This window comes from Vombatus ursinus, unplaced genomic scaffold (genome assembly GCF_900497805.2).
Source record: "Vombatus ursinus unplaced genomic scaffold, bare-nosed wombat genome assembly UNPS02014813.1, whole genome shotgun sequence".
Lineage (NCBI taxonomy): Eukaryota > Metazoa > Chordata > Mammalia > Diprotodontia > Vombatidae > Vombatus > Vombatus ursinus.
The window spans coordinates 7,565,294-7,582,744 of record NW_020954591.1 but is presented as its reverse complement, the minus strand read 5'-3'; the positions used below and the strand labels follow the sequence as shown (position 1 = coordinate 7,582,744).

The window sequence follows — 17,451 nt, the reverse complement described above, 5'->3', positions numbered from 1 at the left end:
AAAATGAAATTTATCTTTCTCCACAAACTTTTCTCTTCAAACTTTACAACTGCCCTTCTGGTCTTATTTCATATTATTCCCCTTCCTATGCTATCTGTATTAGTCAAACTGGTTCACTAGCTGTTTCCCATATATAGAGTCCCATTTTCTTTTGATATACCTTTGCACCTGTCCCTCCAGTTTGAAATTCATTTCTTTCCTCATTTCTGCTCATAGTTTATTTCAAAACATCCCTCTTAATTATTTGCTTATGCTTGCTACATCTTCACATTACTTATATCTTCTATGCATATTTTGTACTTATATGTGTGCTTTTTTTATATATCCCCAGCATTAAGTACAGTATCTTGTACATACTAGATTTTTAATAATTTTTTTTTTGGGTGAGGCAGTCGAGGTTAAGTGACTTGCCCAGGGTCACACAGCTAGTAAGTGTTAAGTGTCTGAGGCTGGATTTGAACTCAGGTCCTCCTGACTCCAAGACCAGAACTCTATTGACTGAGCCACCTAGCTGCCCCTAATAAATGTTTTTTTAATATTAATTCATCAAGTACAGTGCCTTGTACATACTATGTTTTTAATAAATGTTTTTTAATGTTAATTCATCAAGTGCAGTGCCTTGTACATACTACTTTTTTTTTATATTAATTTGGATCAATCCAGTAAATATTTATTGAGTGCCTGCTATGTTCTAGGCACTGTGCTCAGCCCTGGGGATACAATTAATGAAAAGAAAGACTGTCCCTGCCCTCTGGGAAGTTAGAATCTAATTGGGGGGTAGTGGGAAGGGAGAGACAATACACCAAAGGAGACAGGAAAGCAGGGGAGGGGGTAAGAGAGTAGGAGACAGGGCATCTTGTTCCATGGAGTTGAAACCAGACAGAGCAGCAGATACAGAGGGGAGTAAGCATGAAAGGTCCAGTTTCTGCCTCCTATAAAGGAAAGCATCAGGAGGAGTTTAGTACTCCATCCTCCAGCTCTCCAATCACAGGGGAGAGGAGGCTGAGGAAGTATAAGTCAAGGCTTGAATTAGCAGCATGGTAGATAGGAAGAAAATGCCTGGACCACATTAAGTCAGCCACCACAAAAATACGTTCATTGGGTTTCTATTCAGTATTATTGCCTTGACCTTTATTAGAGATCCTTTATAAGAAACCCATTTGATTTGTGAGATTTTTACGCCCTAATATTTGGTCAATTTTTGTGAACTTGCTATGTATAGCTAAAAATAAGTATATTATTTTCTATTTCTAATCTTTATTCACCAGAATGCTGTCCTATATAAATTTTCTGAAATTCTGGTTCTTCATCTATCTTTTATTTTTTTTTTACATTAATATAGGTCTGTGAGAGATAAATTAAGGTCTCCTACTTTTATCATTTTACTGTGTTTTTTCCTATAATTCATTTAACTTTTCCTTTAGGGACTTAGATGCTAAGACATTTGGTGCATATATGTTTAGATAATAATTCATTGTCTGTGGCACCTTTTTGCAAAATGTAGTTTACCTATTTTTTTCTTTCTTTCTCTGTCTCTCAAACTATATTTGATGTTGCTTTGTCTGAGATCCTAATTACTATCTCTGCCTTTTTTACTTCATATAAAGCATAATAGGTTATGTTACAATCCCTTGTTTTAACTCTGTATCTTTCTGCTTCAAGTATCTTTCTTACAAACAACACATTTTAAATTTCAGTTTAAGAAATAACATTTCTCTGTCTTTGTCATAACAAGAGTTGACAACCCTACTCAATATATTACTTAGAGTGTCTCATATCAGAGCTCATGCAATAAATTACTTATTGAATTTAGCCATAAGAAAAAAAAATTTTCCTGCTGACCAATTGCTGTGCTTTCTTTTTAATAGACAGTAAAAATATGTAAAACAAAAACGGAATAATTTAAAACCAGATTTAATGCTCAGTTATATTAATTGGTTCATCTTGGGTATTTCATAAAATATCATCCATATATTCCTTTTGGATAGTCTCTATTGTGTTTCTGTTCTCAATTGTCCTATTTTAATTGGTTAATTTGTTAATTGTTTAATTTTGTAAGTTGTCTTAAATCCTGTGTTTGGGTGTCCTTTTCTCCATCATAAATTTATTCTTTCCTGTAATTAGAAAACAGAACATGGCTTTTAAATCTAAAAGACGAGGATGTTACTCTTTAAAATTGGGCCCTTTCCTTTGTGGACCCTATGTAATAGTGTTCATAGTACAAATAATTCAGCAGGAAAATGAGTGTTTTAAAATGCTTTGTTGTTGTTGAGTCATTTCACTTGTGTCTGAATTTTTGTGACCCCATTTGGAGTTTTCTTGGCAAAGATACTGGAGTGGTTTGCCATTTCCTTTTCCAGCTCATTTTACAGATGAGGAAACTGAGGCAAAGAGTTCGTGACTTGTCCAGAGTCACATAGCTAGTTAGTGTCTGAGACCACATCTGACCTCAAGAAAACGAGTCTTTCTGACTCTAGGCCTGCTACTCTATCTACAGTGCCACCTACCTGCCCACTTTGAAAAGTTAACCCGAAAAAAAGACTATTTCAAAAATATTCCATTGGGCTTTCATAAAGCAGGATATTAAATATTGAAAATATCAGACATTTGAAAAGAGAATCCACACAATTACCTGGAAAAATCAAAAAGACCATTGAATGAGAAAAGACGCTATTCAAAAAAGGAAAGAGGTTAAATAAGGGAAAAAAAGAAGCATTTATTAAATGCCTACTCAGTGCCAGGTACTGCGCTAAACTCTAGGTATACAAAGAATGGTAAAATACAGCTCTTGGTCTCAAAAAACTTGGAGTCTAATGGGGGAGAGAGTATGGATTCAAAGATGGCACCTACATTTTGAGCCTAGGTGATTAGGAGGTTGGTGGTACCCTTAGGAAGAGGGGAGGGTTTGTGGGGAAAGATAATGGATTCAATTTTAGACATGTCAAGTTTAGGGTGTTTATGGGACATCCTGTTTGAAATGTCTCTGGAGGTCAGGTGAGAGGTAAGGAGAAGTAAATAGATTTGAGATTCATCTGCATAGGTATGATAATTTAATCTATGGGAGTTGATGGGATCACCAAGTGAAATAGTATAGAAGGAGAAGAGAGCCAGGACAGATTCTTGGGCAGCACTAATCACATGTAGCCAATTATATAGAAACTAGAAAACAGACCAGAAGTGAATTGGTGGCCTAAAATCAGATGCTTTTTAGATACATTCAGGTAGAAAAAGAAATGGGATAGAGAAAAATTTGAGAGCTACTTTAACTGAGCGAAAGGCCAGGCTATAGAGGTTTCAGTGTATTTGAGTAAGAAAGGGTTCAGTTTTCTATCAGCAGAGTTCTAGTTAGGGTGGGATTTGGGGACTTGGAAACAGTATGGTTGAGATATCTGGGCTTTTTTTTCTATTCCTTGTATCTTGTTTTCTCATTCCTTCTCTTCTTATTTCCCTTTTGGTCTTTTTTTGCTTTGGATATGTTTCCTTTGGCTAAATATAATATAGTATAATTTTTTTTGTTGTTCTTACTTAATTTGTTTTTGTTCCCTGCCCTTATTAAAAAGTAAAAGAGTTGAACTTTGTGTATTTCTTAAGAAGATAAAAGAATTAATTACATTTTACCTAATTGATTTTTCCTTTGGTTCAGTGGCCCTTGATTTAAAAAATTTCCACCTTCCTACCATAAGATTACTTCACTACCATACTTTTACTCTGTTTTCAACTGTTATACACAATAATGGCTTATTCATTATATATATGCATTGTTTTCCACAAATTAGAAGATACTCTTAGAAATTTAAAAACCATACCTAGTCTGGCTATATACAAAGAAATAGAAATAGCACAAAGGAAGCCAAAGTGAGAGAGCCTGGCCAAATGAGATCATTTTCACCTAGGAAATTTGTCTTGGAGATAACAGTTTTCAAAGCATTGAAAAATAGTTATCTGAGGTATCTCATAAGGGTGATTCAATTCAACAAGTCAGGTTTAATTCAGTTGAATGAAATTTATTAAGCACTTCATGTAAGATTCTGTCCTTGGTGTTGGGAATACAAGGGCAGAAATGGAAGTCCCTGCTGTCAAGAAGTTTGATGATTCTCTTGGGGAAATACAGCCTGTACACAAATTAGTAGCTACAAAAATGCTTCAGGAAATGTGGGGCAGCATTAACAACTGGGGAGATCAAGAAAGACCTCATGTAGGAGGTAGTAGGCACTGAATTGAAACTTGAAGAAAGCCCAGGTGAGTTCTAAGATGTAGAGGTGAGAAGGAATTGCATTCCCGATGTAGGGTTTGTCCTATGTAAGGGATGAGGGCAGGAGATGGAATATTCTTTTTGAGGAACAGCACCTTGTAGGCCAGCTTAGCCAGAACAGAAAATATGGGGGGGAGAATAATATAAAATAAGTCTCAAAAGGCAGATTGGAATTAGACTAAAGTATGTTAATCTCCAATGAAAGAATTTATATGTGAACTTACAGCCAGTTGAGAGACACTGAAGCTTCTTGAGCAGAGGAGTGACATCTTCATGGATACGTCTTTCAAAGATTGTGCCTCTTTGAAGGGCGAAGGACGATATTAGAAGGAGGAGAGATGATAGTGGGCCAACTTCATGAAGGATAGTGGAAGCCGTGGGATCAAGGACACGTGGAGAAGAGCCACTTGTTTGCCAGAGACAGGAGCAAAGGAAAGAGTGGGGGGATTATGTCAGGGCATTTGGGGGTATAGAATTCAGGAGATGAGAAAGCTTATGACCTCTATTTCCTTAGTAAGGTTGGGGCCAGGGCACTTTGCTGAGAGGAAAGTGGAAGACAGTACTGTATGGGGCTTGAAAAGAAAAGGTTTGGAGCAAGCAGCAGCACAACAGAGGCAAAATAGAGAGGAATGAAAGGATTGTCATACTGCAGTGAAGCCCAGCCAAGAGTAGGTCTAGCAAATTTGTGTTGGATCCAGTTGTCACAATTATGTGACTTTAGCAGCATGTGAGAAACTGTGTGGTGTGTTGGGGTGTTGACCTGGGTTTGGGGTCTGGCAATACACGAGTCACAATTGTACGCCCTTCCTTCTCGAAGAGGACCAATGACATCAGGAGGGTGATGTCTTGACTTGCAAGTGAGTTGGATTTAAGTGAGGCAGAGCTGTGCAAAGGTCATCAGCCCCACTCCGTCCTCCACAGTCATTGGAGGGCAGTGGCCAGACATAGGTCAGGAAGACTTGTGACGGCCCAGGATGCAGAGAGAGACCTTGGCCTTTTTAAGCTAAGGTCTTTCCCAGGTCTGTTTGTCTGAGATAACACCCATTCAGTAGTTAGCCTTCAAAAAAGAATCATTCTGGGAGGGGAAGACCCTCAGTTTCTGGCCAAAAAAGAAACAGTTGCCATTTACACTCTGAGCCATCAAAGCCAAAACAATGAGTAGGTGAGGCTTCGGCTGTTACTGGGGCCTGTTACTGGCCAGTGAGAGCCAGAGTGAGCTGAGTTTAAAAGCACACTCAGGTAGCTCCATTTGAATCCCAATAGGCTTTATTAAAGCCTGGTTTTTCAGAGCGGTATTTCAAGAAATCATAAATGAAAACTACATGAGACACAAGAGTTAATTGTCCCAGTTTTTCAAACAAACAATGGTAGAATAAATAAGTAGGGAAGGAAAAAATCTAGCTCCCAAACCCCAAGATACCTTGGGAAGTATAAATGATAAAAATGTGTATTCTTTTGGGCAGAGCACCCACCTGTAAGGGTATGAGTCACAGTAGAACAAGGAACAAAAGTAGAGGACACTGTAAAATCAAACTGGTTAACTATAGGGTCAAGATTTCAGTGGAAAGAAATTGGTACTAGAACAGCAGGGGATAGATGAACTGGAGGTCACAGTAAAGATGAAGGATAGATTTAGAGGAAGAAGTGGGAGAGATGCGAAGAGAATGAGGGGAAAATATAGACTGTTTAAAATCCCAGAAGAGGCAATCAGAACATAAATAACTACCAATCATATATCTTCTTTGTCATCTTTATTTATGATTTACCTGCATATCAGGGTTATACTTGAAAATACACAAGGGGAACAGGAAAGTTTTGCAAATGAGTCTCTACAGCAGATTATATCTTCATAATTAAAAGGTATAGAGAAGACAAGATGCTGTGTTTGGGATTAGCAAAAAGTAGTCGACTGGATCAGAGGAAGCTTCTGCCCACAATGAGTCTCTCATGCATATGTAACCACAGAAATCTCCGTTAGGTGTATTAGTGTCACATGACGCATAACAGGGAAATATATGTTTATCTAACTAAGGTGTTTGCTCACGAAGTACGTCTGACCCAGATAATAAGGTTTCATAAACCTGTTTCTGTATGGCAGATTAAATCAAGTACTAGATCATTGGAAGGCCTTCTCAGTGAGATCCAAGAGTATTGAAAAGATATTAGATGTTAGAACTCATGTTCTTTTTCCTCTTCCCTTTATGGAATTTCTCTCATTTTGTTGAGGATACTACCAGTCTTCCAGCTTTCCAGATTTTGCCATTGTCCTTGACACCTCACTCCTTCACCCAAAATATCTAGTCATTTTCCAAATCTTGTTCTTTCTGCCTTCATATCTTTAGCATCTGACCCCTTTCTCTACTCAATCACCTCTTTTGCTCAGACTCTCATTACTTCCCACCTGGCATATTTCAATAGCCTTCTAAATGATCTCCCTCTCTCAGTCTAGACAGCTGCCAAAGTGATTTTCCTTAAGCACAGATTTGACCTTGTTACTCCCCTACTTAGTTATCTCTAGTGACTTCTTATTGCCTGAAGGTTAAAATAAGAGCTTTTCTGTTTGGTTTTTAAAGCTCTTAACAACTCAGCTCCAAGCTTTTTTTCCAACCTCCTTATACATTACCCCTTTCAAAAACTACAGTCCAGTTAACTGCTTTTCTTTTTCTTCCTTATGCGTGGTACTGTATCAGCTATCTCCTTGCCTTGCCATATGCCTAGGATGCACTCTCTCCTCTGCTTCATGGAATTCTTCAAGAATCTTTTTTATACTTCATTGAACTATTTCCCACCCTACCCCCAGCTTCTTATGTCCTCTCTTCCTGACTACCTTGTGTTTTGTTCTATTTCTGCTCATAGAACAGAAACACCTTCATCCCAGGGATGGTTTCATTTTTTGTCTTTGTATCCCCAATACCTAGCACAGTTCCTGACACATAGTAGGTGCTTATTGATGGTTGCTGGTTGATTAATTGAAACAAAATATGTGAAAAATTACTAGATTATTATGCAGCTGAATGGATAAACAGCTAAATTATTTGGTACATCCACTGCCAATGGACAGTAAGGTAAATCCAGATTTGAATAGAAAGAAGAGAGTGAACTAGATTGCATTACGAAAGTTTCACAGGGCTTTTGATGGTTTTCAAGCTCCTCCCCAGGGCAAATATCTTTCAACATGAATATATTTTCCTGTTAATGCTGTGTAATTGTGAATCATGTAACACTGTATTCTCTGACGAATCACAGTTGTGAGTGAACCAATGGATGCAAAAGACATGGTAAGCACAAGTGGGATGTGTCATTTTTGAAGTTTTATTGATGCTTCTATCATACCTCTTATTTATAAATGTACACCCTCCTCCCAAATAGATATACACAGCAAAGAGAGTGAAATGTAACTGACAAAAAACTCTTAACGGCATACTTTCATATGACATTATGTTCTCTGATCCCCTTACCTTCCTACCAAGAGGAGAGAAATATGGTTATCTCCTCTTCTCTGAAACCGTGACATGACATTGTATTAATTTGAATTCTATCTCCTTTTAATGTTTTCCTTTACATTTTTATTGTGTATGTTGTTCATCTGGTTCTATTTATTTGACTTTGCTTTAATTCACATACTGTAGGCTATTTAGCCATTCCCCAATTATTATGCAAAATAATAATTTCTCTGTTTCCTGAGTTTGTCTTAATCACATTTATATTCAAGTAGCGTAAGGGATGTCATCAAATAGATGTGTGAGAGAAAGTGTTAGGTTGATCATATCCAAGGAGGATAAAATATATAGTCTGAGTGGTCAGTGATACAATGTCAAAAAGTATACAGGAAGGCCTCTGACACATTGGTGAATCTTCCCAAACTACCTTGTGTAGAATTACTTTGTACATATTTGTATTTATTCACTTTATGTTTACATATGTAGGAATGCACACACATACACACACATGTTTATTGTCCTTCTCCCTCTTTATGTACTTTTCCTTATACACAGAGGTTCCCAAAGTGGGCGATACCACTAGCTAGGGGGCACTGGAGTGAGGGGGTGGTGGTAGCGTTGGGCACAATTAAGGAGCATTGAATAAAAATAAGGGGGTGGTGGAAGCATAAGGAAAGAAGAGAAGAAAATTTTGAGAAACCGTTCATACATGTTTCATCTGTTGCGTAACAGAGTCAAAGTCGTAGTGATTACATTATTTTCCAAATAAACACAAAATGCAAGTTATAACTTATCAGTCGTCAAGTCTGCCAGCGGGTCTTAACAAGCAAGTGTTGGCAGGCGAGCATATCGTGCATTGTCAGGAAGTCCAGCATGCATGGCAGGAATATGTGCATGTAATGATATGTTCACAATATGATACTATACGATTACATTATACAGTATTGCATCATTAAAATTTCAATGCAGGAAAAAACCTACAAATTTACTATAAATGATTAAATTTTAAATGCATCATTTAAAAAAATCTTTTTGAAATTATGCAAAAAAATTTGTTAAATCGTTAAAGGTTTAACGAAAGTAGATTTCCATGGGGGCACTGAGTAAATTTTTTTTTTTTAAAGGGGGCAGTAGGCCAAATAACTTTGGGAACCTCTGCTTATACAGTCACACAGCCAATAAATGTCAAGTGTCTGAGGTCATATTTGAACTCTGGTCTTCCTGACTCCAGGGCCAGTGCTGTATCCACTGTGCCACCTAGCTGCCCCTACACATACTACTTTTAAGAATCAGGCTTTTTAGTGTGAACATTCCCACTTCCCACATAGCTAAGCTTCCTTATGCTTTAGACTTCGGAAGCTGCAAGAGATAAAAATGTTATTATCCTGTGGTCAACCTTGTAGCGATTGATGAACTTTTCCAAACTTAACTGGGGTGGTCCTCAAACATAATCTTGTACTCAGTGTCTTTCTGTTGTGACATAGGGCATACCAAAACTTACTCTATACTTAAATAGATTTTAAGATCTTAAGGTGACTTCCACTCCAGGACAGGGCATCAAATCAGGGCTGGTTTGGTGGAGGATTTCTTTTACATGGGCAGAAATTGTGCTAGATGAATTTGGCATTGGAAAATGATTTCTTTTCACTAGAAACGAGACAGGTTTGTATGATATAATTTAAAATGCTTATCATCTCAGGCTAGAATAACATTCATAGTGGTTTAGTTTCAAAGATAAATGGTTTTTAATTTCAAAATAGAACAGGTAGTAAGTACAGGTTTTTCTTTTTAAAGACATCTATTTTATTTTAGGAGAACCCCCAATTAAAAGAAAATTGTTACATGAATTTGACAGAGTGGTGGAAAATCAAGAAAAATCTTTACAACCTTCAAAAAGCAGTCCAGATGGTAAAAGTCTTTTTTGTTTTTTATTTGTTTACTTTGCTATGTAGGTATCATCATCATTATATTTTCTTTAAATATAGATTTCTTGGAGGAAGATTCTATAGAGTACTTCAGTAATAAAACTTTTTTGTTGTTTGAAGTATTTGTTCTTTGTTAATAATATAGCACAGGGCTTGGTACATAGTAGATGCAAGAGGTATAAAGATGAAATGACTGAGGCTTTTCCCCAGGGTTCATGTGCAAGGAACACCTCTTCTCTTCTGCCTCATTCATGGGCTTCTTCTACTCCCAGACCATGCCTCCCCCCACCTCCAGTCTATAATGGGACCAGAACTGCCTCTGCTCTTTTGCTTAGCTTGAGGCCACCACCCATGAGAGTCCTCTCACCATTCTGCCCTTATCCTGGTACCTGGTAATCAGGCTGTTGCTCAGTGTTCATGTTTGTATAATATATTCAAATTGAAGAAGACAACTGACCCCACATTTCCCCCTTGCTACCTTGCTTCCCATCTCTATCTCCTTCCAGGAGAGTTGGGCTATCTAGGCATTGTTAGATATACCAGAAGGGCACAGGCCATACTGTGAAAAATGGTCACCCATTCCTATCTCCCCTCTACCCCTACCAGATGGTGCCTTCCTCAACAGTATACTGAGGTCGCAGGCTTTTCCTTCCCCTATCCCTTTCAGGCACCAGAATAACTAATTACCACTCTGATGAGTAGCGATTAGGTGTGGCCACAAAGTAATAAGACTGTTGAAAAATTACCAGAAATTGTGCATCCATATAATTGTTATCTTTCAAAGCAATTGCCTAGAAAAGCTATGTACTTGTCCCAGTTTGGTCATTACTTAAAAGGTTTTTGGAATTGCTCTTACTGTACTGCCTTCAGATCTAGTTTTTAGTCCACACTGTAAACCATGTTTCATCATTTTATAGGTAATTTTAAAAAATTATAGGTCATTTAAAAAAAAATGAACATTTAAAGAAAGAAGTAATGAGATTTAGAGCTATTTATAGATAAGAAAAACTGAGGACCAAAGAGGTTAAGTGAGTTGCCTAAGGTCACACAGGTTATAATAAATGGCACAGCCAATTTAATTAAAATCTGATTCACTAGTTTTGATTTCTACTTACAGTTTTCAAAATTCCATTCAGTTCTCAAAGACTGAAAGCCACCATTTAGGATATATAAAAGAATACAATAGAGGCTTTGAAAAGCTATACCAGAGTAGCAGTTTCACAGATGTTTTTAAGCAGCATCATCTAGTTGAAATTAGTGTGCCAATTCTTAAAATCTGCTTATGTGTGTGTGGGATGGGGAGGGCGCAACATTCATATCAATATTTGATTTCCAGTATTTTTGTTAAGAATCTATCTTATCTTCTTATGGTCACACTTTGTATGTATTGATTTTTTTAAATTTAAAAGATATAAAACTAATTCAAACAGAAGTACATAACTTCAAAACAATTACAAGGCTAAAATTTAAATTCAGTCTCTAAAAGCCAAGATCTTTATGTGGTTGGTTAATTGACTAAACCATTTTAAATTTAGATTGTTGATACTGAGAAAATTAATGTAAATATATTAAATATTGATACTACCTGACAGTATATGTTATATGTTAAGCAATTCAAACAATTTTGTGAAGCCAAAATTTTTCTAGCAATTGTGAGTCAACTTATATTTGTCAGCATTGTTGGTAGGAAACCTATTATGTGTTTCTTTTGAGTAAGCATTTATAGTAAAAGTGAAGAGATAAGTTGGCAGTAAAATTAGCCATTTGGTTTTCATTAATACACTTTAATACTTTTCTTTTAGGCACAATGAAAGATAGGCGAATGTTTATGAACCATATTCCTTTAAAGCCAGTTACCTGTGATCCCTTTAGGTAAGAGTCTCCTTTTTTAAATTAATCAGGATATTTTTTAAAATTTTCCAATAAATTTTTATTTAATTTTCAGATCTGTATTCTTTCTCCCCATTTCTGCTTCGCCTTGCCTCACCCCCAACCCCTTTGAGAAAGCAAGAAAAACAAAGCTCCTGTTATAGACACATATAGTCAAGCAAAATAAATTCTTGTTTTGGTCGTATCCCTCCTCCTCCCAATTTCTCTATCTGTATCTCCTTTTTCTTTCAAAAAAGAAAGGAAATAATATAGTGTACTTCTTTCATGCTCCTGCTTTCATTAACAGTGTGAGGAAAGAATATTGTATTATCTCTGATTTTTTTTCTGGAAATATTGTATTCCTTTTGTCATTAAAATGACACAACCTTGCCAAAAGGAAATGCAAAGGCAGCTAGATGTCACAGTGGATAGAGTACTAGGCTTGGAGTCTGGAAGACCTGAGTTCCAATTTGGCCTCAAGTACTTACTGTGTGACCTTGGGACAAGTCATATAACCTGTTTGCCTCAATTTCCTCATCTGTAAAATGGAGATAATAATAGCAGCTATTTTGCAGGGCTGTTATGAAGATCAAATGAGATCATATTAGTAAAGAGCTTAATATAGTGTCTGGCATTTAGTAAATGCTATAAATGCTAGCTATTTACTATTAGTTAAAATAAGGAAGCTATGTGTTCTCCAGTCAGAAATTTAGTGTTAGGCTTTAGTGTGGAGATATTTTTAGAATAAGCCTGGGAGAAATGTTCAGTTCACAAATTGTGATATATTTGCAGAGAATGTGTGAAAAGGCTGTGACCATATGATTACAAAGCTGTTAGGGACCAGTCTTCTACCCATTTAACAGATGAGAAAACTGAGGCTCATAGAGGTTAGGATTTATCTAAAGCTAGTTAAAGCATTGAAAAGATTAGGAAGCTGCTTTATTTATTAAAGATAATTTTGTACAAGTTTCCATGAAAAGCCCAGAAAATTTTATTTTCACTTATTTTTGTCAAGAGGTTATGAATTTGAAAGGGAAAAGAACACAGTTTTCTAGAAAAGAATATTAGATCTTAATGTCATACGAACAAAATGGAAAATTATCTTCACTAATTAGATGACCTCCTTAGACTGAGCCTTATTCTATTGCATATTCAGTTCAATTTCAGTTGTGTTCAACAAATATTTATTAAATGTCTATTAAATTCAACATATTGTGGTAGGAACTGGGCATATAAAGAAGGTCTCGCCTTCCTAGAGCTCATAATCTTATTAAAGGAAGCACTCTACCTCCTTTTTCAGGCAGCCGTCTTGCCTTGAAGTCGCTGCAGGAACTTAGTACGCTGTGAAAAACAAAAGGTAGCAATAGAAGTGTAAAAAGTAATAAAAAAATATTTTGCCTCTGTGTAGCACAACTCAGGAACGGCGAGAAATACGGCATCCCAATTTTACTGCACCTGATCAAGGATTTACATCAAAATCTCCCTTTTTAAAACACCAGACTTTGGAAAATTCAAGCTATAGGTCACTTTTGGGAAGTCCATTATGTAAAGTTTCCTCTACAGATAATGGAAAGATGAAACCCAAGACTGTTACAGGCAAGCCTGCCAAAGTCTTTGTTCCACCACTCAAAACTAAGTCAAACTCTTCAACAGATGAACAGTATGTCAGTAAGAGACTTAAGCTGAAGGTAAAGGAGAACACGCAAGAAAATGAGAAGCAAAAATACACAGATGGACATAATACTAGAGAGAGTGAAAATAACGAAAGTTACTTCACTGACAAAGATAATGCCGATCAAGCAACATCTGGTGTTTTTGAAGAGTGTGGAGACTCAAACCTAGGTATTTTATGTGTGGTTTTGTTTTTGTTTTGTTTTTGCTTTTTAATTAGGTATTCTTCTAAATATTATCTAATGTTTTCCATTTCAAACAGTGGTTAATGGAGTTCTGTGCTTTCCTCACTGTTTAAATGTTGTTATGGCTATGGAGTTGGTTTCAGTAATTTTTAAATATTAAAAGTATTTTAAAATTTCAATTTTTAAAACATCAATATGGAATCCTCCAACTGAAACTTTTATACTTAATGTATCATTCAACAGTCTATTAATTTTCTTTCCAAATTACAAAATTCCAGGGCAGCTAGGTGGTGCAGTGGACAGAGCACCGGCCCTGGAGTCAGGAGGACCTGAATTCAAATCCAGCCTCAGACACATAACACTTACTAGCTGTGTGACCCTGGGCAAGTCACTTAACCCCATTGCCTAGCTAAAACAACAACAACAACAACAAAAACCAAATTACAAAATTCCAAAGTACAAAAAACTTTTTTCCTTTTAGGGATTACTTATTTGAACTTTTCTCATCCATTCCAAATGTTAAAGATTTTGGATACTCAAATTTAATGAAAATATTCTTTCTGTTTAAGAAGATATTAAAATATAATGGTTCTTTATTATTAATATAAATGAAAATTTTGCATTGTTTTATAATTGGAAAGCCATTTTAGATTTTTTTCTGGTGTTTTCTTTTAATAGAGATGATTGAAAATCTTCAGAATGCCCGAGAGATGCAAGATATGAGAATTAAAAAGAAACAGACTCAACAGATTCATCCACAGGCAGGCAGTCTGTATCTTACAAAAACATCTACCATTCCTAGGATATCTCTCAAAATAGCGGTGGAAGGCAGAGTTCCCTCTCCTTATTCCAGTAAACAGGTATATTTTTGTCTGAATTGCTAATAGTTTCACATGATTATCAACAAATTATTTTAAAGGACACTGATAAGTGAAATTGTCATTTAAGATTTATTTGTATTAATTTGGAAATCACCTAGACAACCAAACTGTGCGGTAACTATAACTGAAGCTGTGAAGAAATAAATAAGTTTGAGGTAAGGAAATGAAAGTTGGAAGTCTAAGGATTCTATTTCTAGTTCCTTTATTACCTCATGTGATTACTTCTATGGTCACTTTTAAATGTGTACAATAGGAATATTACCTCGAATCAAAATCTTCAAATAGTTGAATGGAGAGATGTGAAGTAGGCAGTAGTACAGTTAGATGAATTCAGAACTTCTTGAATGGCAAGACTGCTACAAAAAGTACCTGCTAATGGTTCAGTGGTAGCATGGCAGGAAGTTCATAGTGAAGTACCTCAAGGATCTCTGCTGGGTCCTGTATTATTTAAGCGTACATAGCACCCTCATCAGATTTGCAGATGACTTTGAGCTGAGAAGGATAGCTAACTCACTGGAAGATGGGATCCAAAAGATCTTGGGAGGGTGGAGCATTGAGTTGAATCTATTAAGATGAAGTGTAGTAAGGATAAATGGAAAGTCTTTAACTTGGGTATTATAAGTAAGCTTTGTAAGTACAGAATGAAAGATGATAATGTAGTTCTGAAAAAGATACAGAGATTTCAGTGGACTGCAGATTTAATGTGAGTCAGCTATGTGATGTGTTAGCCAAAAAAGTTAATGCAATCTTGGACTGCCTTAAAGAGAGGCATAGTTTCCAGGAGTGATGTTTCCACTGTCCTCTGCCTCTAGACTTTATGCAGAGTATTATGTTTGTTCCTGTGCCATGGGGATAGCAGCCAGAATGGTAAAGGGCCTTGAGTACATGCCACTTGATCATAGTTTGAAGGAACTGGGCATTTAATTTGGGAAAGAGAAGACTCAATAGGGACTTGATAGTTGTCTTAAAGTATTTGAAAGGCTGTCACAGAGAAGGGATTAGATTTATTCAGTTTAGCCCCAGCAGACAACCAGAAGCAATGGATAGAAGCTGCAAAAAGGCAAATTTAGGCTAGACAGAACTTCCTGAAAATTAGACTGTTTCAGCAGGGAAAGGTCTGCTTAGAGAGGTGATATTTCCCCCCCCTTGGGAAATCTTCAAGCAGAGGCTGGAAACCCAGGTGCCCTGCATGTTAGGCTCGGGGGTTTTTTTTTTGAAGTGTGGGTTGGACTATGTGACCACTGAGGACTTAGTGCCAAGGGAATAAGCATGCACCAGTTGCCAAACATTTTGGGTTCCAAAGGTTCACTTGGAGGTTGGTTGTTTGTAATTTCTTGAGTTTTTCATCAAAATAATGTTTTAAATGGTGGTTAGACTCTTAGGCTTGTCAATAAAAGCCTATTTTTGTGTGTGTGAAGTATGGATTGGAAAGGGAGAGAGAAGTCAAGTATAAGGGTATTGCAGTAATCCAGGAAGGTGATCATAAGAGTGTTGAGGTTTTTGTTGTTGTTTTAAGAATAAAAAGGAGGGAGAAGTTGTAAGCGCTAAGGCAGAGGTCCAACTGACAGGACCCTAGTCAAAATTCTGTTCTTTCAGTATAGCTGTGTTCATCAAGGTCTTAGCAATCCAATGGAACCATGCTTCGTTGCATGGATAACTGATAACTAAAGAAGATGCTTGTTAGCTCAAATGAATCTCTAATTAGTAGAATCTATCTGGCAGAACCAAATCAAGTGAAAAAAGTTATGCGATGGACAGTGCTTTTAGTGAAGCATGTCATGTTTGCATTAAATTAGCCAAACCTCTGAGTTTGGGCTTCCTAACCGGTTCTTGCTTTTTAACAGCTTCCTCACTTCCTCCATTTGAAAAGTCACAGATTCTCAAAAAGCTTTATTTTGAGCTTTTTGTTTGTTTTGTTTTTTAAGTTGTAATTCCCACAGAAATTAAACCAGTGATACCAACAATGAGGACAGTGGGCCACCAAATACAGTTTTTTGTAAATGTAGATTATTTGTGAGTCAGTCTTCCTGTAGCGTTTCTGTGATCATTATATATACCTCTTCTTTCTAATGAAAGAAGATTTTACACTTGATATATTAAGATTTATTGTAAATTCAGTTGTTTGCTATAATTTTATAGTCATGTAATTTTAAAAATATTCCATATACTAATCTCACTCACTACCCTTTTTTCTTAACAGTTGTACATGTATGGGGTTTCTAAACAGTGCCTGAGTATTAACAGCAAAAATGCAGAGTCTTTCAAATTTCACAGTCAAGATTACTTTAGTAAGGAGTATTTGTTGGATGGAAATGGAATACAACTGGCTGATGGTGGATGGCTCATACCTACTGATGAAGGAAAGCTTGGAAAAGAAGAATTTTACAGGTATCCCAGTTTTGTAGAGGATTTTGCATTAACCACTCGAAAGGCAGTATGGTACCTTAGAGTGTTAAATTTGGAGTCAGAAGACCTGGGTTTCAATTCTGGTTCTGTTACTTAGAACAACAACTGCTATTTATATAGAGCTTTAGTTTCCAAAATGTTTTATGTATATTGTTACATTTGAGCTTCATAACCTTGTAAGGTAGATACTAGATATATTTGTTACCCCTGTTTCACACAGACATGACGTCTCTTAGAAAATCATATACAAAATTCATCAGGCTGTCTAGTTTAAGGTTAAGAAGGATGGCCTAATTTATATTGTCGCAATTTTTTTCTGTATCTTTTTCTAATAAATACTTACAAAATTATAATAAAAATATTTTCCTATTACATTTTCTCTTGCATTATAGTTTTTTTATATTTGTGTGTCTTATAGACTTAGCTCTATGAAAGCAAGGATTGAATTTTAATTAAATTTCATACTTCAGGACCTAGCACACAACTTTCTTAAATTGCTCTGACCCTCAGGTATCTTGTCTATAAATTGAGAGGGTTGGCCCAGAAGGCTTTAAAGGTCCCTTCCAACTCTGCATCTGTCATCATAGTCTGCATTTCTCTACATCTTTCTTGAATCAATGACTCCTGTCCTCCATCTCTCCAGTTAGTCATACTGCTGAAGAATTGCACTTAACTTATTAGGACCCTTAGTAACTTTCTAAGATTACAAGTCATAGAACAGGTGCTGGTCTTTGTCAATAGTGGGAATTTCATCCCTGAAATCCTTATACCACTGAATCATACGTTTGAGCCAAAAAAAAACCAAAACCTGAAAATTGGCTC

At 36.4% G+C, this 17,451-nt stretch overlaps 1 protein-coding gene across 3 annotated transcripts in view; it reads left to right on the top strand.

The window, feature by feature from the left end:
* BRCA2 (BRCA2 DNA repair associated) overlaps nt 1-17,451 on the top strand; it is a 72,408-nt gene that overhangs the window by 29,360 nt on the left and 25,597 nt on the right. For 2 of the 3 annotated variants that reach the window (XM_027835258.1, XM_027835257.1), the window contains exons 3-7: nt 9,487-9,600; nt 11,420-11,489; nt 12,895-13,328; nt 14,021-14,202; nt 16,424-16,611. In XM_027835258.1, coding sequence (XP_027691059.1) covers nt 9,487-9,600; nt 11,420-11,489; nt 12,895-13,328; nt 14,021-14,202; nt 16,424-16,611 — 988 coding nt within the window. The remainder of the gene's footprint in view (nt 1-9,486; nt 9,601-11,419; nt 11,490-12,894; nt 13,329-14,020; nt 14,203-16,423; nt 16,612-17,451) is intronic. The other variant, XM_027835256.1, reaches the window with a different exon arrangement.